Source organism: Pristiophorus japonicus, chromosome 9 (genome assembly GCF_044704955.1).
Source record: "Pristiophorus japonicus isolate sPriJap1 chromosome 9, sPriJap1.hap1, whole genome shotgun sequence".
NCBI classification, from domain to species: Eukaryota; Metazoa; Chordata; class Chondrichthyes; family Pristiophoridae; genus Pristiophorus; species Pristiophorus japonicus.
Window position 1 is genome coordinate 117,265,799 of NC_091985.1, and position 22,711 is coordinate 117,288,509.

The 22,711-nt window shown below is 45.0% G+C and overlaps 1 protein-coding gene across 4 annotated transcripts in view; it reads left to right on the forward strand.

The window, feature by feature from the left end:
* Positions 1-22,711, forward strand: part of ehbp1 (EH domain binding protein 1) — a 499,650-nt gene that overhangs the window by 134,495 nt on the left and 342,444 nt on the right. For all 4 annotated transcript variants that reach the window (XM_070889745.1, XM_070889742.1, XM_070889744.1 and 1 more), the window contains exon 5: positions 12,529-12,582. In XM_070889745.1, coding sequence (XP_070745846.1) covers positions 12,529-12,582 — 54 coding nt within the window. The remainder of the gene's footprint in view (positions 1-12,528; positions 12,583-22,711) is intronic.

The window sequence follows — 22,711 nt, forward strand, 5'->3', positions numbered from 1 at the left end:
GATTTAAATGTTAAAACTGTAGCTGAAGTGAACATCATTGCCTCATGTATACAGCTAATGCTGTGATGTAAAGTGAAATAAAGCCTCAAATCATTCACGTTGAAAGCATGCCATCTTTTGCGCATCCATCATGGTGTCAGCTACTGATGAAACAAATAATTAAACTGAAAAAAATCCACCTAACAAACTATGTCTCTGTATTATAATTTATATGTAAATAATAACAGTTGCCGTGTGCTTTGCGGACATAACACATCTTGAGTTTGAGGTGACATGTATAATTACCGCTTTGAACTTTGCAGTCTGATTTCCTGTAGGAAAAGCTGCGTCATTTGTAATTGTACTTGTACTATCACAGCAAAACATAACTGACTGTGGTCTCTGGTAGAAAACAATTCAGCATATACTGGCTGTTCCCATGGCAATTCTAATTTACAATGTTTTTAATCTGGTTTCCATATTTAGTTGGAATGAAAAGATAAAATATGGTTTTATTTGTACTTGCTTGCACTATAAGTTCAAGGCTCACTTATTATCAAGTAGAATTATGAATGGCTTGGAGTGAATGAATAATTTGTAATTTACTTGAGGAGTCCATATAGCATATATAAACCACAAGTGTGAAAGACAAAAAACATTGTTTTTTGAATTATCAAATTGAATTAGTCTTGTACTCATTATGTCATCTGCATGTTTCAATAATATACTCCAACCCTGTACCATAAAAATATTGCTCATGGTAATTAAAAGTACTTTTTAAAATTATGTTGGACTGAAAGTGCACTGTGATGTAATTAATAGTGAATAATGTGGTCACTTGATTCTCTGGTGGGCATGATGGGAGAATTATTCTGCAGTTCTAAAGTGGAATTGTGAAAAAGTTATGAACCAAATGTGGGTTAACGTTAGGATTGGCATTTCAGATTTATCATGTAATCTGGGCCTCTGGCTTGCATTGCTGTCCCATAAGTACTCCGTATGCTTCTGGTCCATTGTTTTTGCCATGGGTGTTGTCTTGGGCACTGGCCAAAATACACTAAATAGTTGATGCAAGCTGATTAATGCAGATTAATTGACTGATAATGAGCAATTGACCAATAAAAGTTTTATGTAGATTAATCCCTCGTTAGAAGTAAATTACAGATGTGTTTGTTGTCCTACATTGGCTTTAGAAACATAGGGCCCAAGTTTCAAGCCGCACCTAGAACAGCGCAGTCCCGACCTGGACGCCTGTTTTTCGCGCCACAAAGTGCGCCTAAAAAAACCCTCCAGATTCTCCAGCTCCCTGCAGGTCCTCTGGCCCTCGGCGCAGCGCAGCAGGAGCTGTAGGAGGTGGAGCCAGGTCCCTGCGCTGAAAACAGTGCCGGGACCTCTGCACATGTGCGCTACAGTGGGCACGCATGTTCAGTAGCTCCAGGCGCCCAAAACTGTGTGGGAGGGGCCGAAGCACACAGCCTCTAGCCCTGGCCGAATGGCCTCACTGGGGCTGCGTGAATAAGGCTCCTCCCACGGCCAGCTCCTGCTTCCTCCCGACCCGACTCGACTCCCGCTTCCCGCCCCCGGACCCGACCCCCCGGACTGGACCCGACCCGACTCCCGCTCGCCCCCCTGCCTCCAGACCTGACCCCGCCTCCGATCCGACTCCCGCTCCCCCCGCCCCTGGACTGGATCCGACCTGACCTCCCTCCCCCCGAACCGAAGCGACCTCCTTCCCACCACCACCCCCCCCCCCCCCTCAACCCGCGCTCCCCCCGACCCGACCCAACGCCACCTACCTGTAAATCTGGTGCTGGGGACGGGCCCTGCCCGAAGTCTCGGGCCCGGTCGTTCAGCCTCCCTCCCCCTTCTACTTCCCCCCCCCCCCATCTCCTTGCCCCCCCCCATCCCCCCCCAATCTCCTTGCCCCCATCTCCTTCCCCCCCATCTCCTTCCCCCCCATCTCCTTTCCCCCATCTCCTTTCCCCCCCCATCTCCTTTCCCCCCATCTCCTTTCCCCCCATCTCCTTTCCCCCCCCATCTCCTTTTCCCCCCCCATCTCCTTTTCCCCCCCATCTCCTTTTTCCCCCCCCATCTCCTTTCCCCCCCCCATCTCCTTTTCCCCCCCATCTCCTTTTCCCCCCCCATCTCCTTTTCCCCCCCATCTCCTTTTCCCCCCCCATCTCCTTTCCCCCCCATCTCCTTTCCCCCCCATCTCCGTTCCCCCCCCCATCTCCGTTCCCCCCCCCCATCTCCGCCCCCCCCCCATCTCCGATCCCCCCCCATCTCCGTTCCCCCCCATCTCCGTTCCCCCCCCATCTCCTTTCCCCCCCCATCTCCTTCCCCCCCCCATCTCCTTCCCCCCCCCATCTCCTTTCCCCCCCCCATCTCCTTCCCCCCCCCATCTCCTTTCCCCCCCCCATCTCCTTTCCCCCCCCCATCTCCTTTCCCCCCCCCATCTCCTTTCCCCCCCCCATCTCCTTTCCCCCCCCCCATCTCCTTTCCCCCCCCATCTCCTTTCCCCCCCCATCTCCTTTCCCCCCCATCTCCTTTCCCCCCCCCATCTCCTTTCCCCCTCATCTCCTTTCCCCCCCATCTCCCCTTTATCCCCTTCTCCCCCATCCCTCCCCCTTCTCCCCCATCCCTCCCCCTTCTCCCCCATTTCTCCCCCTTACCTCCCTCCTCTCCTCCCCTCTCTCCCTCTACCCCGCTCCTCCCCCTCCCCTCGCTGTCAGAAACACAGACACTGACAGACAGAGAATGAGAGACACACACAGACAGACAGAGATAGAGACACTGACAGAGACACACTGTTGGGGGCATCCCAGCACGCTGTTGGAGGGCTCCCGGTGCTGCAGTCGGTAAGTAGAAAATGTTTTATTTATTGATTTTTTTAAAAAATTATTTCTTTTTAATTTTTTTTGATTGATTTATTGGTTGATTTATTGATGTATTTATCATTTATTATTGATGATGGCTCTTTATTTGTAAAACTGAAGTGTTTAATGTTTGTAAACTTCCCTTTAAACCCCCCCCCCCATTCCCTGCGCCTGATTTGTAACCTACGCCTGATTTTCTAAAGTGTAGACAAGGTTTTTCGAGCATACAAAAATCTTCACTTACTCCATTCTAAGTTAGTTTGGAGTAAGTTTTCACTGCCGAAACTTTGAAAACAGGCGCAAGTGACCAGACACGCCCCCTTTTGAAAAAAAAATTCTGTTCCAAAGTGAAACTGTTCTAAGTGAATAGAACTGGAGCAAACTAAATGACGAGAATTCTGATTTCTATGATACTCCGTTCTACACTAGTTGCTCCTAAAAATCAGGAGCAAATCATGTGGAAACTTGGGGCCATAGAAACATAGAAAATAGGTGCAGGAATAGGCCATTAGGCCCTTCGAGCCTACACCACCATTCAATAAGATCATGGCTGATCATCACCTCAGTACCCCTTGCCTGCTTTCTCTCCATACCCCTTGATCCCTTTAGGCGTAAGGGCCATATTTAACTCCCTCTTGAATATATCCAACGAACTGGCATCAACAACTCTCTGCAGCAGAGAATTCCACAGGTTAACAACTCTCTGAGTGAAGAAGTTTCTCCTCATCTCAGTCCTAAATGGCTTACCCCTTACCCTTAGACTGTGTCCCTTGGACTTCCCCAACATCGGGAACATTCTTTCTGCATCTAACCTGTCCAGTTCTGTCAGTATTTTAAATGTTTCTATGAGATCCCCTCTCATTCTTCTGAACTCCAGTGAATACAAGCCCAGTTGATCATATCTTTCATGATTTGTCAGCCTCGTCATCCTGGGAATCAGTCTGGTGAACCTTCGCTGCACTCCCTCGATAGCAAGAATGTCCTTCCTCAAGTTAGGAGACCAAAACTGTACACAATACTCCAGGTGTGGCCATATCAAGGCCCTGTACAACTGTAGTAACACCTCCCTGGCCCTATACTCAAATCCTCTCACTATGAAGGCCAACATGCCATTTGCTTTCTTAACCACCTGCTGTACCTGCATGCCAGCCTTTAATGATTGATGTACCATGACACCCGGGTCTCGTTGCATCTCCCCTTTTCCTAATCTGTCACCATTCAGATAATAGTCTCTGTTTTTACCACCAAAGTGGATAACCTCATATTGGGCCCAAGTTTCCACAAGAAAAAAAACGGGCGCCCCTCCGAGCTGGGTCCTCTGGCCGTCGGCGCAGCCAGCACGAGCTGTAGGGGGGGCGGAGCCAGGTCCCTGCGCTGAAAACAGTGCCGGGACCTCTGCACATGCGCGCTACAGTGGGCACGCAAGTGCAGTAGCTCCAGGCGCCGAACTGTGTGGGAGGGGCCCGAAGCACGCAGCCCCTAGCCCTGGCCCAATGGCCTCATTGGGGCTGCGTGAATAAGGCTCCTCCCATGGCCAGCTCCTGCTCCCACCCCCCCGACCAGACCCGACACTCGCTCCCCCCCCCACCCTGCCTCCGGACCAGACCCTACACTAAGCTCCCCCCTGCCTCCGGACCAGACCCGACACCCGCTCCCCGCCCCCCCCTGCCTCCGGACCAGACCCACCCGACACCCACGCGCCTCCCCCCCCCCCCCCCCCCGACTGACCTGACCGACCCGCGCTCCTGTTCCCGCTCCCCGCCCCCCCGACTGGACCCAACCCGACCCGCGTTCCCACCCCCCGACCCGACCCCCCCCCCCCCCCGGACCGGACCCGACTCCTGCTTCCGGACTGGATCCGACCTTCCCTCTCTCTCTCTCTCTCTCTCTCTCTCTCTCTCTCTCTTTCCCCCCCCCCCACCGACCCGAACCGAACCTCCCCGACCCGACCCAACCCAACGCCACCTACCTGTAAATCTGGTGCTGGGGACGGGCCCTGCCTGAAGTCTCGGGCCGGCCTGATCAGCCTTCGGTCCTGAAAGGCCTGCCTGAAGCACTTTCACACAGGTAGGAAGATGGTTTATTTAGTCTTTTCTTTGCTTATAAATGTTTATTCAGGTTGGATTTATTTGTATAAGTATAAATAAGGTTTTATTATAGAATTTAATGACTTCCCTTCCCCGGCCCCCCACCCCCCCACCTCGTTCTGGACGCCTAATTTGTAACCTGCGCCTGATTTTTTAATGTGTAGAACAGGTTTTTTCAGTTCTACAAAAATCTTCACTTGCTCCATTCTACTTTAGTTTGGAGTACGTTTTCACTGTGGAAACTTTCAAATCAGGCGTCAGTGGCCGGACACGCCCCCTTTTGAAGAAAAAATTCTGTTCCAAAGTGAAACTGTTCTAACTGACTAGAACTGCAGAAAAAAAAATGTGGAGAATTGCGATTTCTAAGATAGTCCGTTCTCCACCAGTTGCTCCTAAAAATCAGGTGCAAATCATGTGGAAACTTGGGCCCATTGTTCCACATTATACTTCATCTGCCATGCATTTGCCCACTCACCTAACCTATCCAAGTCACTCTGCAGCCTCATAGCATCCCCCTCGCAGCTCACACTGCCACCCAACTTAGTGTCATCCACAAATTTGGAGATACTACATTTAATCCCCTCGTCTAAATCATTAATGTACAATGTAAACAGCTGGGGCCCCAGCACAGAACCTTGCGGTACCCCACTAGTCACTGCCTGCCATTCTGAAAAGTACCCATTTACTCCTACTCTTTGCTTCCTGTCTGACAACCAGTTCTCAATCCACGTCAGCACACTACCCCCAATCCCATGTGCTTTAATTTTGCACATTAATCTCTTGTGTGGGACCTTGTCGAAAGCCTTCTGAAAGTCCAAATATACCACATCAACTGATTCTCCCTTGTCCACTCTCCTGGAAACATCCTCAAAAAATTTGGCTATATTCCAGACCTGCACATACAAGCTCCAAGCAGTGAAGATACGCTAAGTGGTTGCCTAATTCAGCCTCAGCCTTCTACTGTTTTGTATGATGGATGTTTTTCCAGGCTCAATCTCAAGTGGAATTTGCTGCGAGTGTGACGAGCTGGTGGTAACCATGTCAGAGGTGCAATATCATAAAGTGCATGTGCCTTTAGATGTGCAAAATTACAGGAGGATTATCAGCCTTCTCTGTTACCAATCTTCAGATTATACAGAATAAATGTTGAATGGGTATTGGAGTGGACTAAAGTTACAATTTTTTTGTGTGTTTTCTTCTTTCTCCAAGCCTAAATTCCCCTGCCCAAGTTTCCACAGGAGTTGCTCCATTTTTTTGGAGCAACTATTTTTTTTGTAGTAACTTAAAAATCGCATTTCTCCCCATTTAATTTGCTCCATTGTAAGTGAGTTGGTTCGTTTTTTTTTTCAAAAGGGGGCGTTACCAGCCACTTACGCCTGTTTTGGCAATTTAAGCAAGTTTAGCCAGCTAAAGGTTACTCCAACATAATTTAGGCCAGCGTATGTGGCCACTTGTGCCCGCTCAGAAAAACCTTGCGGTGAATTAAGAAATCAACACAGGTAGTCAGATAGACGGGGGAAGGGAAGTGAGAGGATTTTGCAAAGCATTAAGCACCTTCACAACAACATTAAAGAAGCATAAAAACCATCATCAATAATAAATGAAAAATAAATCAATTACTAAAAAATAAAAAGTCCTACCTCGCCGACTGCAGCACGCATCAGCAAGCCCTTCGGCCAGGGCTAGGGGCAGGAGGCTCGCAACAAGCAGCAGGAGAGCCCTCCGGGGCATGACGCACTGCAGCGGCAGGCCCTTCAGTCAGGACTAGGGGCGGGAGGCTCACAACAAGCAGCAGAAGCGGCCATTACTCATGTAGGAGACCAGACAGTGTCAGCACGCTGCTCAAAGACATGAGGCTCCACGGCAGAACCCAATCCAGTCCTCAATCGACACCTATATTTTTCCAACCAGGATCAGTCCGTACTAATTAGGAGTAGGAGCTCTGATTTTTCTCCTATTATAGCCCAAGGATGTGGAAGACTTGCGTGGCGCCCTTAGTAACCGAGATCTATTAACACAGCACAGATTGACGATTTAAGCTGGGAGCTTTTTAATCTGTACGACTCAGTTCAGGTACCAACAGTATTGGCCACTGACCTACTGAGCCCATCATACACCTCTGAGCTAAAAAAAATATTTAGAGGGAATATTTTTCATTGCAAATCTTTCTACTTTACCTCACAGTGCAGAGCAAGTTGTAGCTTGGCAGCAGAGGATGCAGGCAATGGGGGTGCAAGTGCAGGAAGGCAGCGGCAGGCCACTCGGCCTGGGATAGGGGCAGCGAACATCAGGATGCACTGGGAGGGCGAGGAGCTACTGCGCATGTGCGCAGACTCCACTGCGCATGCGCACAGCTGCCGGCACTGTTTTCGGTGCAGGGCTGTAGCTCCGCCCCCCACTCAAACAGAAACGCCGCGTCAGGACCCGGGACACACACAAGAGCTGCCAGAATACGCAGTAGGTTTTTTGGCGCTGTTTTGAGCACACAAAGTCGGCGCATCTCGTGTTAGTGCGCTGAAAAAAGGGGTTGGGGAAACTTGGATCCCATGGGAGGCTGTTAAATATATAGTGAAAAAGCCCATATAAATTTTCTCAACATTGCAAATGTTTACCTGTTAGCATATGTATTGAACTACATTTTCTAAATCAATTTCATTATGTAGAATATACTTTGTCCCCCTAAAGGATTGTAGCCGTTAAACATCCTTTTTAAAAAAAAATCAAACACATACAAGTTATCAAGTTTTTTTTTTAAAAGTGCCGTTTCTGAGTTAAATTTTTTTTTTAAATTTAAACTTGGGATAGTGATGATTTCGTGGAAGTGGTTTGAAAATTTACACCATGTAAGTCAACGTGAGGGAGTTGTCATTATTTGGGTATTTACGTAATTTTCTTTTTGAATATAGTGTTCAGTTCCTGTGTACTGTTGTGCTCAGGAATTTCTCCTCTGAGATCAGTTCTTTTTATCCCCATCGTACAATTTTTGATCATAACTGTATACTTCCTAATCTATGAGTGCCTGATGTCTTAAATAACCATTTTCCAACACTGGCATCTGAAATTGAAGAGCAGAATATTTACTTTAATTTGAAGTCATTTCCTGGCTTTACTTTGTACATACTGTTTCTAATCTTGCATACCTCAATAAAATCACCTCCATTTAAGGCTGAACATCTCAAGTATTTCCAGTCTTTCTTTATAACCCAGACCTATAACACTTGGGAAATTCTCACCTTGACAATGCTTTTGAGCAGAATTAATAGGAGTTCATGCACATTTCTCAGAACAAAGTAAGTCATGACATAAAGATGTGATTACACTGGAGAGGGTACAGAGCAGATTTACGAGATAGTGCCAGGATTGGAGAATTTTAGCTGTGAGGGAAGATTGTTTTCTTTGGAACAGATGAGGCTGAGGGGAGACTTGATTGAGGTGTATAAAATTATGAGGGGCCTAGATAGAGTGGATAGGAAGGACCTATTTCCTGTAGCAGAGGTCAATAATCAGGGGGCATAGATTTAAAGTAATTGGTAGGAGGCTTAGAGGGGAGTTGAGGAGAACATTTTTAACCCAGAGGGTGGTGGGGGGCTGGTCTACTTGCAAGGGTGGTGGAGACAGAAACCTTCATTGTTTTAAAAAGTACTTGGATATGCACTTGAATTGCCATAACCTACAAGGCCACGGACCAAGTACTGGAAAGTGGGATTAGGCTGGATAGCTCTTTTCCGGCCAGTACAGACACAATGGGTCGAATGACCGCCTCCTATGCTGTAAATGTATGTGACTCTATGGGCCCAAGTTTCCACATGATTTGCGCCTGAATTTTAGGAGCAACTGGTGGAGAACGGACTATCTTAGAAATCGCAATTCTCCACATTTTTTTTTCTGCAGTTCTAGTCAGTTAGAACAGTTTCACTTTGGAACAGAATTTTTCTTCAAAAGGGGGCGTGTCTGGCCACTGACGCCTGATTTCAAAGTTTCCACAGTGAAAACGTACTCCAAACTAACTTAGAATGGAGCAAGTGAAGATTTTTGTAGAACTGAAAAAACCTGTTCTACACATTAAAAAATCAGGCGCAGGTTACAAATTAGGCGTCCGGAACGAGGTGGGGGGGGAGGAGGGGGGAAGGGAAGTCATTAAATTCTATAATAAATCCTTATTTATACTTATACAAATATTATACAAATAAATCCAACCTGAATAAAAATTTATAAGCAAAGAAAAGATTAAATAAACCATCTTCCTACCTGTGTGAAAGTGCTTCAGCCAGGGAGAATTCTGCAGGAAGCCTCACAAGTTGAGGCAGCCGTTTGTTCCCGCGGGGTGGGGGGGGGGGGGGGGAGGCGGCAGCCGTTCGTTCCCGTGGGGAGGGAGGAGGAAGAAGCCGTTCGTTCCCGCGGGGGGTGGGGGTGGGGAGGAGGAAGCCGTTCCCAACGGCGGGCGGGGGGGGGGGGGGGGGAGGGAAACGGCTGCCTCAACTTTCTGAGGCTCCCTGCAGCCTTCTCAGTGCTGATGTGCTGATGGCAATGTGCTTTTATTAAAAAATGTTCAAAAATTAAAACAGCTACAAAGAACTACAAAAATGGCCGAGTGCCAATGTTTCCTTCACACTGCGCGTGTGCGAACGCTCCAACGCGCACGCGCAGGGTTGCCGACAGGAAAAAAACTAATTTAAATGGTACCCGCCCCCTCCCACTTACAAAATCGGTGCGAGTGGTAGGCTCCGCCCCCCTGGGCGCCGCGCCAAGTAGACATGGAGCTGCCGGGCGCTCTAGAATCGCGCGTTTCTTTTCCGCCGCCGTTTTCGGCGCGAAAAACGGGCACTCAGCTCGGAGGGGCGCCCGTTTTTTATCATGTGGAAACTTGGGCCCTATGATTCTATGACATTTTGTGTTCAGAAAATACTGGAAGATAGTGTCATAAACATAATAAATTGATGGGGAGTAAAATTTGAGTTCTATTTATATGGTTTTTACACAATTATGCTTATTTATTTAAAGCTTTTTTTAAAGTGTGAAGAAAAAAGAATGGACAAGGGTTTCAGTACAGAAGATATAATTTGTACCCTTGTACAGTGCACTACTACAAATTAAAGCTGTATTAGTGTAAATCTACTTAATTAAAATTTAGTTAAAACAGTTTAATTTCTCTTTCAGCACTTCTAAAAGTGTCTGAGTACATTTTATTCTAGTTTTAGTCATATGATGAAATACAACAACAACTACTTGTATTTATACAGAGCCTTTAACATAGTAAAATATCCCAAGCCACTTCACAAAGAGTGGTCTAAAACAAATTTGACACCCAGATATTAGGGCAGATAACCAAAAGCTTAGTCAAAGAGGTAGGTTTTAAGGAGCCTCTTACAGGAGGGTTGTGAGGCGGAGAGGTTTAGGGAAGGAATTCCAGATCTTAGGGCCTTGGCAGCTGACGGCACGGTCTCCAAATAGTTATGTGATTAAAATTGGGATGCTCAAGAAGCCAGAATTGGAAGAACGCAGATATCTGGGAGGGTTGTGGGGCTGGAGGAGATTACAGAGATAAGGAGGGGTGAGGCTATGGAGGGATTTGAAAACCAGGATGAGAATTTTAAAATTGAGGCACTGCTTAAACGGGAGCCAGTGTAAGTCAGCGAGCAGAGGGGTGATGGGTGACCGGGACTTGGTGCGAGTTAGGACATGGGCTGCCGAGTTTTGGTTGACCTCAAGTTTACGTATGGTAGAATGATGAGAGGCCAGCCAGGTGTGTGTTGGAGTAGTCGAGGCTAGAGGTAACAAAGGCATGGATGAGGGTTTTAACAGCAGATGAGCAGAGATGGGCGATGTTACGGAAGTGGATATAGGCGGTCTTAATCCTGGCGCGAATATGCAGGCGGAAGCTCATTTCAGGGTTTGGTTCAGCCTAAGACAGTTGCCGGAGAGAGGGATGGAGTCGGTGGCTAAGAAATGGAGTTTGTGGCAGAAATCAATGGCTTCAGTCTTCCCAATAATTAAATAAAGGAAATTTCTGCACATCCAGTACTGGATGTCAAACAAGCAGTCTGACAATTTAGAGACGGTGGAGGGGTCGAGAGGGGTGATGGTGAGGTAGATGATTTTGCTGAGGGGCAGCATGTAGATGAGAAATAGGAGGGGGCCAAGGATTGATATTTTGGGGACACCAGAGGTAACGGTGCGGGAAGAGAAGCCATTGCAAGTGATTCTCTGTCTACGATTAGATAGATAAGACTGGAACCAGGTGAGTGCAGTCCCATCCAGCTGGACGACTGTGGAGAGGTGTTAGAGGAGGATGGAGTGGTCAACCGTTCAAAGGCTGCAGACAGGTCCGGATAGTTCACCTTTGTCAGTCACATAGAATGTCATTTGTGCCTTTTCGTTTCGGTACTGAGGCAGGGGCGGAAACCTGATTGGAGGGATTCAAACATGGAGTTTTGGGAAAGATGGACATGGATTTGGGAGGCGACAACACGTTCAAATACTTTTTAGAGGAATGGGAGGTTGGAGATGGGCTGTAGTTTGCAAGGACGGAGGATTCAAGAGCAATATTCTTCCTAATTTTGTTTGGGTGCCCCTTCACAGTTTCATGCATGCGCGAAATTTAACAGTTGGAAAAGCTGGTCCTGGGCTGCGTGGTATTGGCAGAGAACTGCGACTGCGCATCATAGGGGGAACGTTGGTCAAGGCTTTTTTTTTGTGGAGATAGTAGATGGAGAGAAACTGTGTTCCCATTGGCGGAAAGGTCGAGAATGAGAGGGCACAGATTTAAGGTGTTTGGCAAAAGCACCAAAAGCGACATGAGGTAAAACATTTTTACGCAGCGAGTGGTTCGGATCTGGAATGCACTGCCTGAAAGGGTGGTGGAGGCAGACTCAATCGTGGCTTTCATAAGGGAATTGGCTAAGTACCTGAAGGAAAGATATTTGCTGGGTTACGGGGAAAGGGCATGGGAGTGGGGCTACTTGAGGTGCACTTGCAGAAAACTGGCACTGGCTCAACGGGCCGAATGGCCTGCTGCTGTGTTGTAACCATTCTGTGATTCTACGAGAGGGGTGATGACGGCAGATTTGAAGGAGAGGGGGAACAATACCTGAGAAGAGAGAACTGTTAACAAAATCAGCTAACATGGGAGCCAGGAAAGGAAATGGGTGGTCAGCAGTTTAGTGGGAGTAGGGTTGAGGGAGCAGGAAGTGGGTCTTATGGACAGGATGAGCTCCGAGGGCATGAGGGGAGATTGGAGAGAAACTGGAGAAAGATAGGAGTTCAGGGCTAGAGCAGAGAGGAACCTAAAGGAAGTTTGGCCTGGTGGGCTAGGGGAAGGAAGGGAAGTGGCAGAGGCAGCTGATCGGATGGTCTCGATCTTAGAGACAAAGAAGTCCATGAGCTCCTCGCACTTGTTGTTGGGAGAGGTATGCGGTGGAGACAGGGGAGAGGTGTTTAAGAAGAAAAAAGGAGCCAGGGATTATATTTGCATTGTAGAATGCTCCTGGAATAGTGCAGTATTCATAGTACATGTGGACATTTGTTACTAGGAATTATAGTAAAAGTGTAAATTATAATTAAAAGTATTAATTTCTTTTTCCTTTCAGGATCCACACGCTGAGGAATTTGAAGACAAGGAATGGACTTTTGTTATAGAAAATGTGAGTTTAGTATTACCACAGATTCACCTTCATTTAGGTAGAACGTGTTAATGTACTCTTAATAATGTAATATATTTTCCAAAATAAGCGTCTGATGCATAATGTTGACAAAAGGTAGGTTAATTGTCATTGCTCTTAGAAAATTAAACTTTTCTATCACCTGATCCAGATAAATTTCTACCAAGTTCAGAGAATTGCATTGTAGAATCAGAAACTGCACCTGTGCATATTAAAAATATCTAATGGGTGCTAGCGCATTAGTGAGTGCCTACAGCTCAGCCTGTGTGAATTCCTTGATCTCGGCTGATTAAGTGACACGGGAACAGGGAAGAAAGTCAAATAGAGGTGAAATGCTTTCTTATTGAGAGAACAGACAATTAAATCTGTGTAGATACCTCACAGGCTGGTTATGGAGAAGCATAAGCAGAGGCCTTGGAATATATTACATGCTGTTGAATTTTGTATGTTGGGATACTTAAGTGGGGAAGAAAAAAATTAAATTTTGAGGGAAGGTAAGTAAATTAGATATGATTGAGTATGTGTTAAGGGTGTAACTTAACTAGTTAACTCTAGTAGTTTGTAATAGCATAAAATTCTTCCTTGTAACAGACTTTTATTAAACCTCCAGTTGGAAATTTATTGTGGTAAAAAGGAGCATTTTTGGGTTCCATTGATGGATGGGAGTTTATCCAGTGAATAGCTGAGCTATGCAAACCAGGCAGGTTCCAGGTTCAATTGCTCAGTTTCTGCTGAGTTAGCTGATCTCAGTGAACCTCAACACTACTTAAATAACGAGGGGAAGTTCAACCAGGGTTCCCACTCCTGCACAAGAAAGAAAGAGGAGCCAGAACTGGAGAGATACTATGGGACAGGCAGAGATGGACAAGTGAAAGTGGTTGCTGACAATAGAAAAATAGAAACATAGAAAATAGGTGCAGGAGTAAGCCATTCGGTTTAGGTAGCACTACATGCATTTGACGTTAGAAGCATAAAGGCAGGCTATTGCAGCAATTGGATTAAATGCTTGAAATTGTACTGGCTAAAAATTCTATAGACCTGGAGCATCATAGAATATTAGAAAGTTACAGCATGGACGGAGGCTATTTCGGCCCATCGTGTCCTTGCCGGCCAACTGGAGGCTATCCAGCCTAATCCCACTTTCCAACTCCAGGTCCGTAGCCCTGCAGGTTACAGCACTTCAAGTGCACATCCAAGTACTTTTTAAATGTGGTGAGGGTTTCTGCCTCTATCACCCTTTCAGGCAGTGAGTTCCAGATCCCCACAACCCTCTGGGTGAAGAAATTTCTCCTCAAATCCCCTCTACTAACCCTTCTACCACTTACTTTAAATTTATGCCTCCTGGTTGTTGACCCCTCTGCTAAGAGAAATAGGCCTTTTCTATCCACTATATCTAAGCCCCTCATAATTTTACACACCACAATTAGGTCTCCCCTCAGCCTATTCTGTTCCAAGGATAACAAACCCAGCCTATCCAATCTGTCATCTTAGCCAAGCTTCTCCACTCCCGGTAACATCCTCGTAAATCTCCTCTGTACTCTCTCCAGTGCAATCACAACCTTCCTGTAATGTGGTGACCAGAACTGCACGCAGTACTCCAGCTGTGGCCTAACTAGTGTTTTATACAGTTCAAGCATAACCCCCCCACCCCCGCTGCTCTTGTATTCTATGTCTCGGCTAATAAAGGCAAGCATTCCGTATGCCTTATCTACCTGGCCTGCTACCTTCAGGGATCTGTGGACATGAACTCCAAGGTCCCTTTGTTTCTCTACACTTCAGTGTCCTACCGTTTAGTGTGTATTTCCTTTCCTTGTTAGCCCTCCCCAAATGCATTACCTCACACTTCTCCGGATTAATTTCCATTTGCCACTGTTCTGCCCACCTGATCAGTTGATTGATATCTTCCTGCAGTCTACAGCTTTCTTCTTCATTATCAACCACACAGCCGATTTTAGTATCATCTGCAAACTTCTTAATCATACCTCCATATTCAAGCCTAAATCATGGATATGTACCACAAAAAGCAAGGGACAGAGTACTGAACCCTGCGGAACCCCACTGGAAACAGTCGTCCAGTCACAAAAACACCCATCAACCATTACCTGCTGCTTCCTGCCTTTGAGCCACTTTTGGATCTAATTTGCTACTTTGCTCTGGACCCTATGGACTTTTACTTTCGTGCCCAGTCTGCCATGTGGGATCTTATCAAAAGCTGTGCTGAAATCCATATACGCTACATCAAATGCACTACCCTCATCGACCCTCCTTGTTACCTCCTCAAAAAATTCAATCAACTTAGTCAGACACAACCTTCCCTTAACAAATCTGTGCTGACTGTCCTTGATTAATCCGTGTCTTTCTAAATGAAGATTTATCCTGTCTTTTAGAATTTTTCCCAATAATTTTCCCACCACCGAGGTTAGGCTGACTAGCCTGTAATTACTTGGTACCTTCTTAAACAAAGGTACCACATTAGTAGTCCTCCAGTCCTCAGGCACCAAACCTGAAGCCAGAGAGGATTGAAAAATGATGGTCAGAGCCTCTGCTATTTCCTTTTGCTTCGCTTAACAGTCTGGGATACATTTCATCCGAGCCTGGGGACTTATCCATTTTCAAAGCTGCTAAACCCTTTAATACCTCCTCTCTCTCTATGTTTATTTCATCTAATATTTCACACTCTTCCTCCCCAATAGCAGATCACATGCTGTACCTGCATAATATCCTTTTGTGTTTCATGCACAAGTACCCCCAGGCCCTGCTGTACTGCAGCACTTTGCAATCTTTCTCCATTTAAATAATAACTTGCTCTTGGATTTTTTTTCTGCCAAAGTGTATGACCTGACACTTTCCAACATTATACTTCATTTGCCAAATTTTTGCCCACTCACTTAGCCTGCCTATGTCTTTTTGCAGATTATCTGTGTCCTCTTCACACATTGCGTTTCCTCCGATCTTTGTATCGTCAGTAAACTTGTCTACGTTACACTCGGTCCCTTCTTCCAAGTCTTTAATATAGATTGTAAATAGTTGGGGTCCCACTAGTTACTGATTGCCAATCCGAGAATGAACATTTATGCCGACTCTCTGTTTTCTGTTAGTTAGCCAATCCTCTATCTATGCTAATATATTACCCCCAACCCCGTGAACTTTTATCTTGTGCAGTAACCTTTTATGTGGCACCTTGTCAAATGCCTTCTGGAAGTCCAAATACACCGCATCCACTGGTTCCCCTTTATCTACCCTTTATCCACATCTCCAGCCTCCACACACACATTACCCTCATGGTCTCTAATAGGCCCCACCCTTTCTTTAGTTATCCTCTTGCTCTTAATATATTTATAAAACATCTTCTGCTTGGCAATGGAATGGAATGAGAAGGTTCTGAACATGAGATGGTGAGAGATAGAGATTGCGATAGCAGTTTGAAATAGCAATTGGAAATAGCAATTCTGATTCCACCTGAATCAAGGGATTTTTGAGATTGGATCCATGGTGAGCCATTAGAAGAGTTCAGTTTTTTTTAACTGGCCCCTGAGATTCCCAGTCGATCCACCCAATAACACTACCTCTGGAAACATCTCTAGATGACCATGTCAACGTAATGTAAAAATTATTTTGCTATTTTATGCTCGTATTTAACGACCTGCAGAAGGAGAGGTTGCACATGTCTATCAAAAGGAAAGTTGGACAAATTGCAAGAATATCCATGTTTCCCTCGGCAAGCTTACTTTTATTATTTGTTTCTCACAAAATTTTATTCCCTTTCAAAGACATAGACTGCCCTGCATTTTTCAGGTAAACTGTTGATTGCATGTTTATTTTAAAACAAACTCTTTGCGCCAGTGCTACGGTGTTATCACACAGGTTTGTATTCCAGATATATTCTGGCATTTGACATTGCAAACCCCAGAGGAAATTAACAAGGGAGAAAAAGAGAATTTTCATGTCTTTTTGGTCACCTTTCTGCCTGCGGAAAAATTTAATTTTGAAATTATTTTTGTTTTATAAGCTAATATATTGTAGACTGTGGGCTTCTGTATGTGCAGTTAATTTTCTGGACTTTGTGCATTTGTGAATACTTGCAAGGCATGCTGTGGAATTTGAATTTCTTGTAATTTGATAGCGACTTTCCTTTCAATGCAAGTATCTAGTTTCTTCTTTTGGAGGACATGAAATGAAATATGAGCACAAGAGTATGAGGAACAGAGAATTCTGGGGGTGTTATAGTGCTGGAGATGGTCACAGATGAGAAGCAGTGAGGCTATGGAGGGATTTAAACAAAAGGGAATGGGATGAAGTGGAAGCTCTTTCAAAGAGCCAGCATAGGACAAATAGGAACAGGAATAGGCTATTCAGCCCCTCTAAACTGTTGCGCCATTCAGTTGGATCGTGGCTGATCTATGCCTCAACTCCTAAATGGCCTAGCTCTAATTGTAAGATGGACGCGACTGCTGCCAATGAACAGGAAGTGGACTGCGCATGTGCACTGCCGGTTTGTCGGGAATGGGGTTGTTTTAAAAAAAAATTTAAATGCCGGGAGAGATTGGAAAAATGCTGGGAGAGATCGGGCTGTGAGGAAAAATGCCGGAAAGCTGGAGCATTTTTCAGATCCTCCATCTGTTGTGGTGAACATTATTTTTACATTTGAGACCTAACAATTATTTGCAGAATGCTTTCGCTTCGTTGGCAGGAGTCACTCTGTTTTAAGATTATGCCAGAAAATGCTGGAAATCTCAGCAGATCTAACTGACCTGCTGAGATTTCCAACATTTTCTGTTTTGATTTCAGATTCCAGCATCCACAGTATGCTGATGCTTTTGTATTAAGATTGTGCCCCCTTGTTATAGATATCCCCACCAGAGGAAATGGTTTCTCTGTATCTGTCCTTTCAAATCCTTTTATCATTTACCTTGTTTAGATCACCCTTCAAACGTCTAAACTCAAGGGAATGCAAGCCATGTTTATGTAACCTGTCCCCATGTTTATGTAACCTGTCCTCATAACTTAACCCTTTATGCCTGAGGATCATTCTGGTGAATCTGCGCTGTACACCTTTGAAGGCCAATATATCCTTCCTGAGGTGTGCCCAAAACTGAACATGACTAGTGGAAACCCCTTCTATACATGTAAACGGGGTTTCACCAAAGTTACAGTGGTACAGCTCCCATTCACAATGGGATTCACAATCACTATCACTAATGAAATAGTACAAGGTAAAATAATGGGACTAAAGATGGACAAGTCCCCTGGACCTGATAGCTTACATCCTAGGGTCTTAAGAGAAGTGGCTGCAGAGATATTGGATGCATTGGTTGTAATCTACCAAAATTCCCTGGATTCTGGGGCGGTTCCAGCAGATTGGAAAACCGCAAATGTAAAGCCCTTATTTAAAAAAGAAGGCAGACAAAAAGCAGGAAACTATAGACTAGTTAGCCTAACATCTGCTGTTGGGAAAATGCTGAAGTCCATTATTAAGGAAGCAGTAGTGGGACATTTGGAAAATCAATCAAGCAGAGTCAGCATGGTTTTATGAAAGGGAAATCATGTTTGACAAATTTGCTGGAGTTCTTTGAGGATGTACCGAGCAGGGTGGATAAGGGGGAACCAGTGGATGTGGTGTATAAGGATTTCCAGAAGGCATTCGATAAGGTGCCACGTAAGAAGTTACTGCACAAGATTAAAGTTCACGAGTTGGGGTTAATATATTGGCATGTAATTCGGGACCTGGAATATTAGGTCCTTCATTGAAACACGTGTGAGCTCATCCCTTTTCGGCGTGGAAGCAAGTCATCCTTCTTTTGAGGGACTGCCTATGATGATGATGATGATTAGCATGTATAGAGGATTGGCGAACTAACAGAAAACAGAGACTCGGGATAAATGGGTCATTTTCCGGTTGGCAAACAGTGACTAGTGGGGTGCCGCAGGGATGGGTGCTAGGTCCTCAACTATTTACAATCTCCATTAATGACTTGGATGAAGGGACAGAGTGTAATGTAGCCAAGTTTGCTGATGATACAAAGGTGGGTGTTAAAGCAAATTGTGAAGAGGATACAGAAAATCTGCAAAGGGATATAGACAGGCTAAGTGAGTGGGCAAAAATTTGGCAGATGGAGTATAATGTTGGAAAATGTGAGGTTGTCCACTTTGGCAGAAATAATAGAAAAGCAAATTATAATTTAAATGGAGAAAAATTGCAAAGTGTTGCAGTATGGAGAGACCTGGGGATCCTTGTGCATGAAACAAAAAACGTTAGTATGCAGTTACAGCAAGTAATCAGGAAGGCAAATGGAATGTTGGCCTTTATTGCAAGAGGGATAGAGTATAAAAGCAGAGAAGTCCTGCTACAATTGTACAGTGTATTGGTGAGACCTGGAGTACTGCCTACAGTTTTGGTCTCCATATTTAAGGAAGGCTATACTTACATTGGAGGCTGTTCAGAGAAGCTTCACTACATTGATTCTGGAGATGAGGGGGTTGACTTATGAGGATAGATTGAGTAGGTTGGGCCTATACACATTGGAGTTCAGAAGAATGAGAGGTGATCTTATTGAAACTTATAAGATAATGAGGGGGCCCAACAAGGTGGATGCAGAGAGGATATTTCCACTCATATGGCGAAATTAAAACTAGGGGACTCAGTCTTAGAATAAGGGGCCGCCCATTTAAAAGATTGAGGAGGAATTTCTTCTCTCAGCGGGTTGTAAATCTATGGAATTCTCCTCCCCAGAGAGCTATGGAGGCTGGGCCATTGAATATATTTAAGGCGGAGATAGATTTTTGAACGATAAGGGAGTAAAGGGTTATGGGGAGCAGGCAGGGAAGTGGAGCTGAGTCCTTGATCTTATTGAATGGCGGAGCAGGAACGAGTGGCCAGGTGGCCTACTTCTGCTCCTAGTTCTTATGTTCTTATGTTCTTATTCACCTCCACTGTATCATTCACTTGCGACATTGTCAAGATGATACGCATGGCTTTTCCAAAGATTTGAGCACAAAAATCTAGGCTGACACTCCAGTGCAATACTGAGCGAGTGCTGCACTCTCTGAGGTTCTGTCCTTCAGATGAGACATTAAACCGAGGCCACTTCTGCTCTCTTAGGTGGATGTAAAAGATCTCGAGGCACTATTTTTCAAATCAGAGCAGGGGAGTTCTCCCCAATGTCCTGGTCAATATTTATCTCTCAACTAACACCACTAAAAAAACAGATTAACTGGTCATGTTCATGAGCCTGTTGTATACAAATTGGCTGCCACGTTTCCTACATTACATCAGTGACTACACTTGAAAAGTTCTTAATTAACTGTAAAGCGCTTTGGGATGGTCTGAGGTTGTGAAAGGCACTCTATAAATGCAAGTCTTTCTTACTTGTTTTCTGTTTGTCCAAATGAAAAAATGGTTTGCAGATACCTTTCATGAAGGTAGTACGTTTTTAGCTCACTTACTTTTAAAGAATGAAAGTGCTTTTTCCCCGCACACTGGAACTCCTTCACCCGCTCTATATATTTGATTTAGGTTAGCAAAGTCTTTTCTGACTTTGGATTTTGTTAATTTAAAAGAATGATATGTAGACTCTGGGAAGTGTTATTGGGGACGGATCGTGATCTGCTGCTTTTACAAATTGTTTCAAGTGCTTATACTGCCACATTGTGGATTGATGGTGCTATTTCACAAAACTTTTACACCAAGGTAAATATGGATAGTGTGCTTGAAAAGTAAAAACAAATCCTACAAGTAACTGAAGGTAGGTGATTGCAATCAGGTTTCCTATGGGTATGTGGTAATAGTATTGTCCTATCTGCTAAAGAGGAAGGTAATGTAGTTCATTTATTAGTCGAGAATAAGGATAGTTCGTTGGGGAAATTGATCCAGATACAGCAGTCTACAGAATTATTGACTCTCTGTCCCCCCCAATGTATTAAATTTAAAATTCTTGTCCTTGTCTGCAAATCTATGCATAGCCTTATTCCTCACTATTGTTTCAAGCTCCTCTAGCTCTACATGCCAGTATGTGCCTTCCACTGTTCTGACTCTGGCCTTTCAGGGCCTTCAGCTGCTTTTGCCCTGCACTCTGGAACTCCTTAGTTTCCTTAATCATGCTATCTTTCTCCCCTCATTAAAAAGCATCTTCAAAATCTACCTTTTCAACCATGCATTCTGTCATCTTTAACTTTTTCTGCTGATTTGTGCATGCTTTTGCTTCTATGAAGTACCTTATGATGTTTTACTGCACTTAAAGTCGCTTTATTAACACAAGTAGTTATTGTTGTTATACATTGTTTAAGCTATTGTTTTTGTGCAAGCTTTGTTCCTTTTCATGGAACACTGGCACGAGTTTTGGGAGAGGAAGAACCTGTACCGATGGGACGGGCGCCACCTGAACCAGGATGGGACCCATGTCCTAGCGAAAAGGGTAAATAGGGATGTGGCAAAAGCTTTAAACTAGCAAGATGAGGGGAGGGATCTACAAGAAAGGTAACCAGCCTAAATAGAAACATAACAGGAAAAGAGAGCATAGAGGAAAGAATAAAGTAAGGGAGGACATTGATGGCAACGGAATAAATAGAGGGGTCGATTTTCATCAAGGCCTTCGCCCTCCCAAAGTGCCGCCGATGTACCACACAGTACGTTCGGTGGGATATTCATGGTCGAGCTCTCTCGAAGGTTGGTGGACGACGTACGCTGCCAATCTGGGCGACAGTGGGCACGGAGGTCTCATTCTCGGCGGCAGAGGCGCTTGCCGCCCAAGTGCCGCCAAGGATGGAGACGGACCCACGGAGGGTCAAAGACCCGGAAAAAAAAAATCACCAATAAAAAATACAAAAACTATCCGAAGACCTTCAGGGGACCCCATGCAAGTAAGTCGCTGTTGAAAAACATTTTTAGAATGTTCACTTACCTTTTTTTCAGGTTCTTCAGACTTAGCGTTGGGGACAGACCAGCCTCCAGCCAGCAGTCCGCCCCCGTTCTGCTGCTGACTCCCGCCCGCAGGAATCTGGGAGCTCAGTGGGTGGGAGGTCAGTTGCGCCACTCGGCCGTCCGCTGACGTCAGTGGGCGGTTCCCGGCGGCGCTCTCCTCCCGCCCGCTCCAGGCCACCTCCAAAGTGGCACTGGATGGATCTTCAGGAGGAATGTTGGCGGGAGTGGGGGGCAGCGGGCGGTGGGCTGATGAATTTCAGCCCCAGAGTTACAGAATAGGAGTCTAAAAAGATGGTTAAACATAGAGAGGAAATCCTATTAAAAATGAGTTTAAACTGTCTGTACAGCAATGCACAGTGTCTGTAATAGAACAGGGGAGCTAGGGGCAATCATGTGTTACGAGCAACCAGACATAGTAGGGATTACTGAGACATGGCTACAGAAAATCAGGCCTAGGAATTAAACATTGCAAGGTATAACATATTTAGAAAAGATAGGGAAAAAGAGGAGGTGGAGTAGCTGTACTTATTAGGGATAACATAATGGCAGTAGAAAAAAATGACACAGCAATCAGCAAGACAAAAATAGAATCCATGTGGATAGAGAAAAGATAATGAAGGATCATTCACACGAATAGGTGTAGTATACCGACCACCTAATAGTGGAAGGGAGGTGGGGGAAGAAATATGCAGACAAATTAGCAAACTGAGTAAAAAACATAGAATAACAATCATAGGGGATTTCAACTACCCGGATATTAATGGTACAGAAGAAGAAAGGAGATAAAGGAATTGAGTTCCTACAATGTGTACAAGGACTCCTTTCTAATCCAATATGTAAAAAGCCCAACAAGGGAGGATTCGCTATTGGATCTAGTAATGGGGAATGAACTAGAGCTGATAAGAGAAGTAAAAGTCGGGGAAACATCTAGTCAATAGTGACCATGATATAATGCACTTTAAGATGATAATTGAAAAGGACATGAGTATAATGAAAACCAGGGTAATAGATTGGAGAAAAGCTGATTTTGATGAACTGAGAATAGAACTTCGGAAAATAAAATGGGCACCAATATTGGCAAAAAACGATGTAGAACAGCAATGGGAAACATTTAAAACGGTGTTCAACAGAATGCAGGAACAATATATTCCGCTAAAAGGAAAGAACAAACTGAACACGAATGATACACCATGG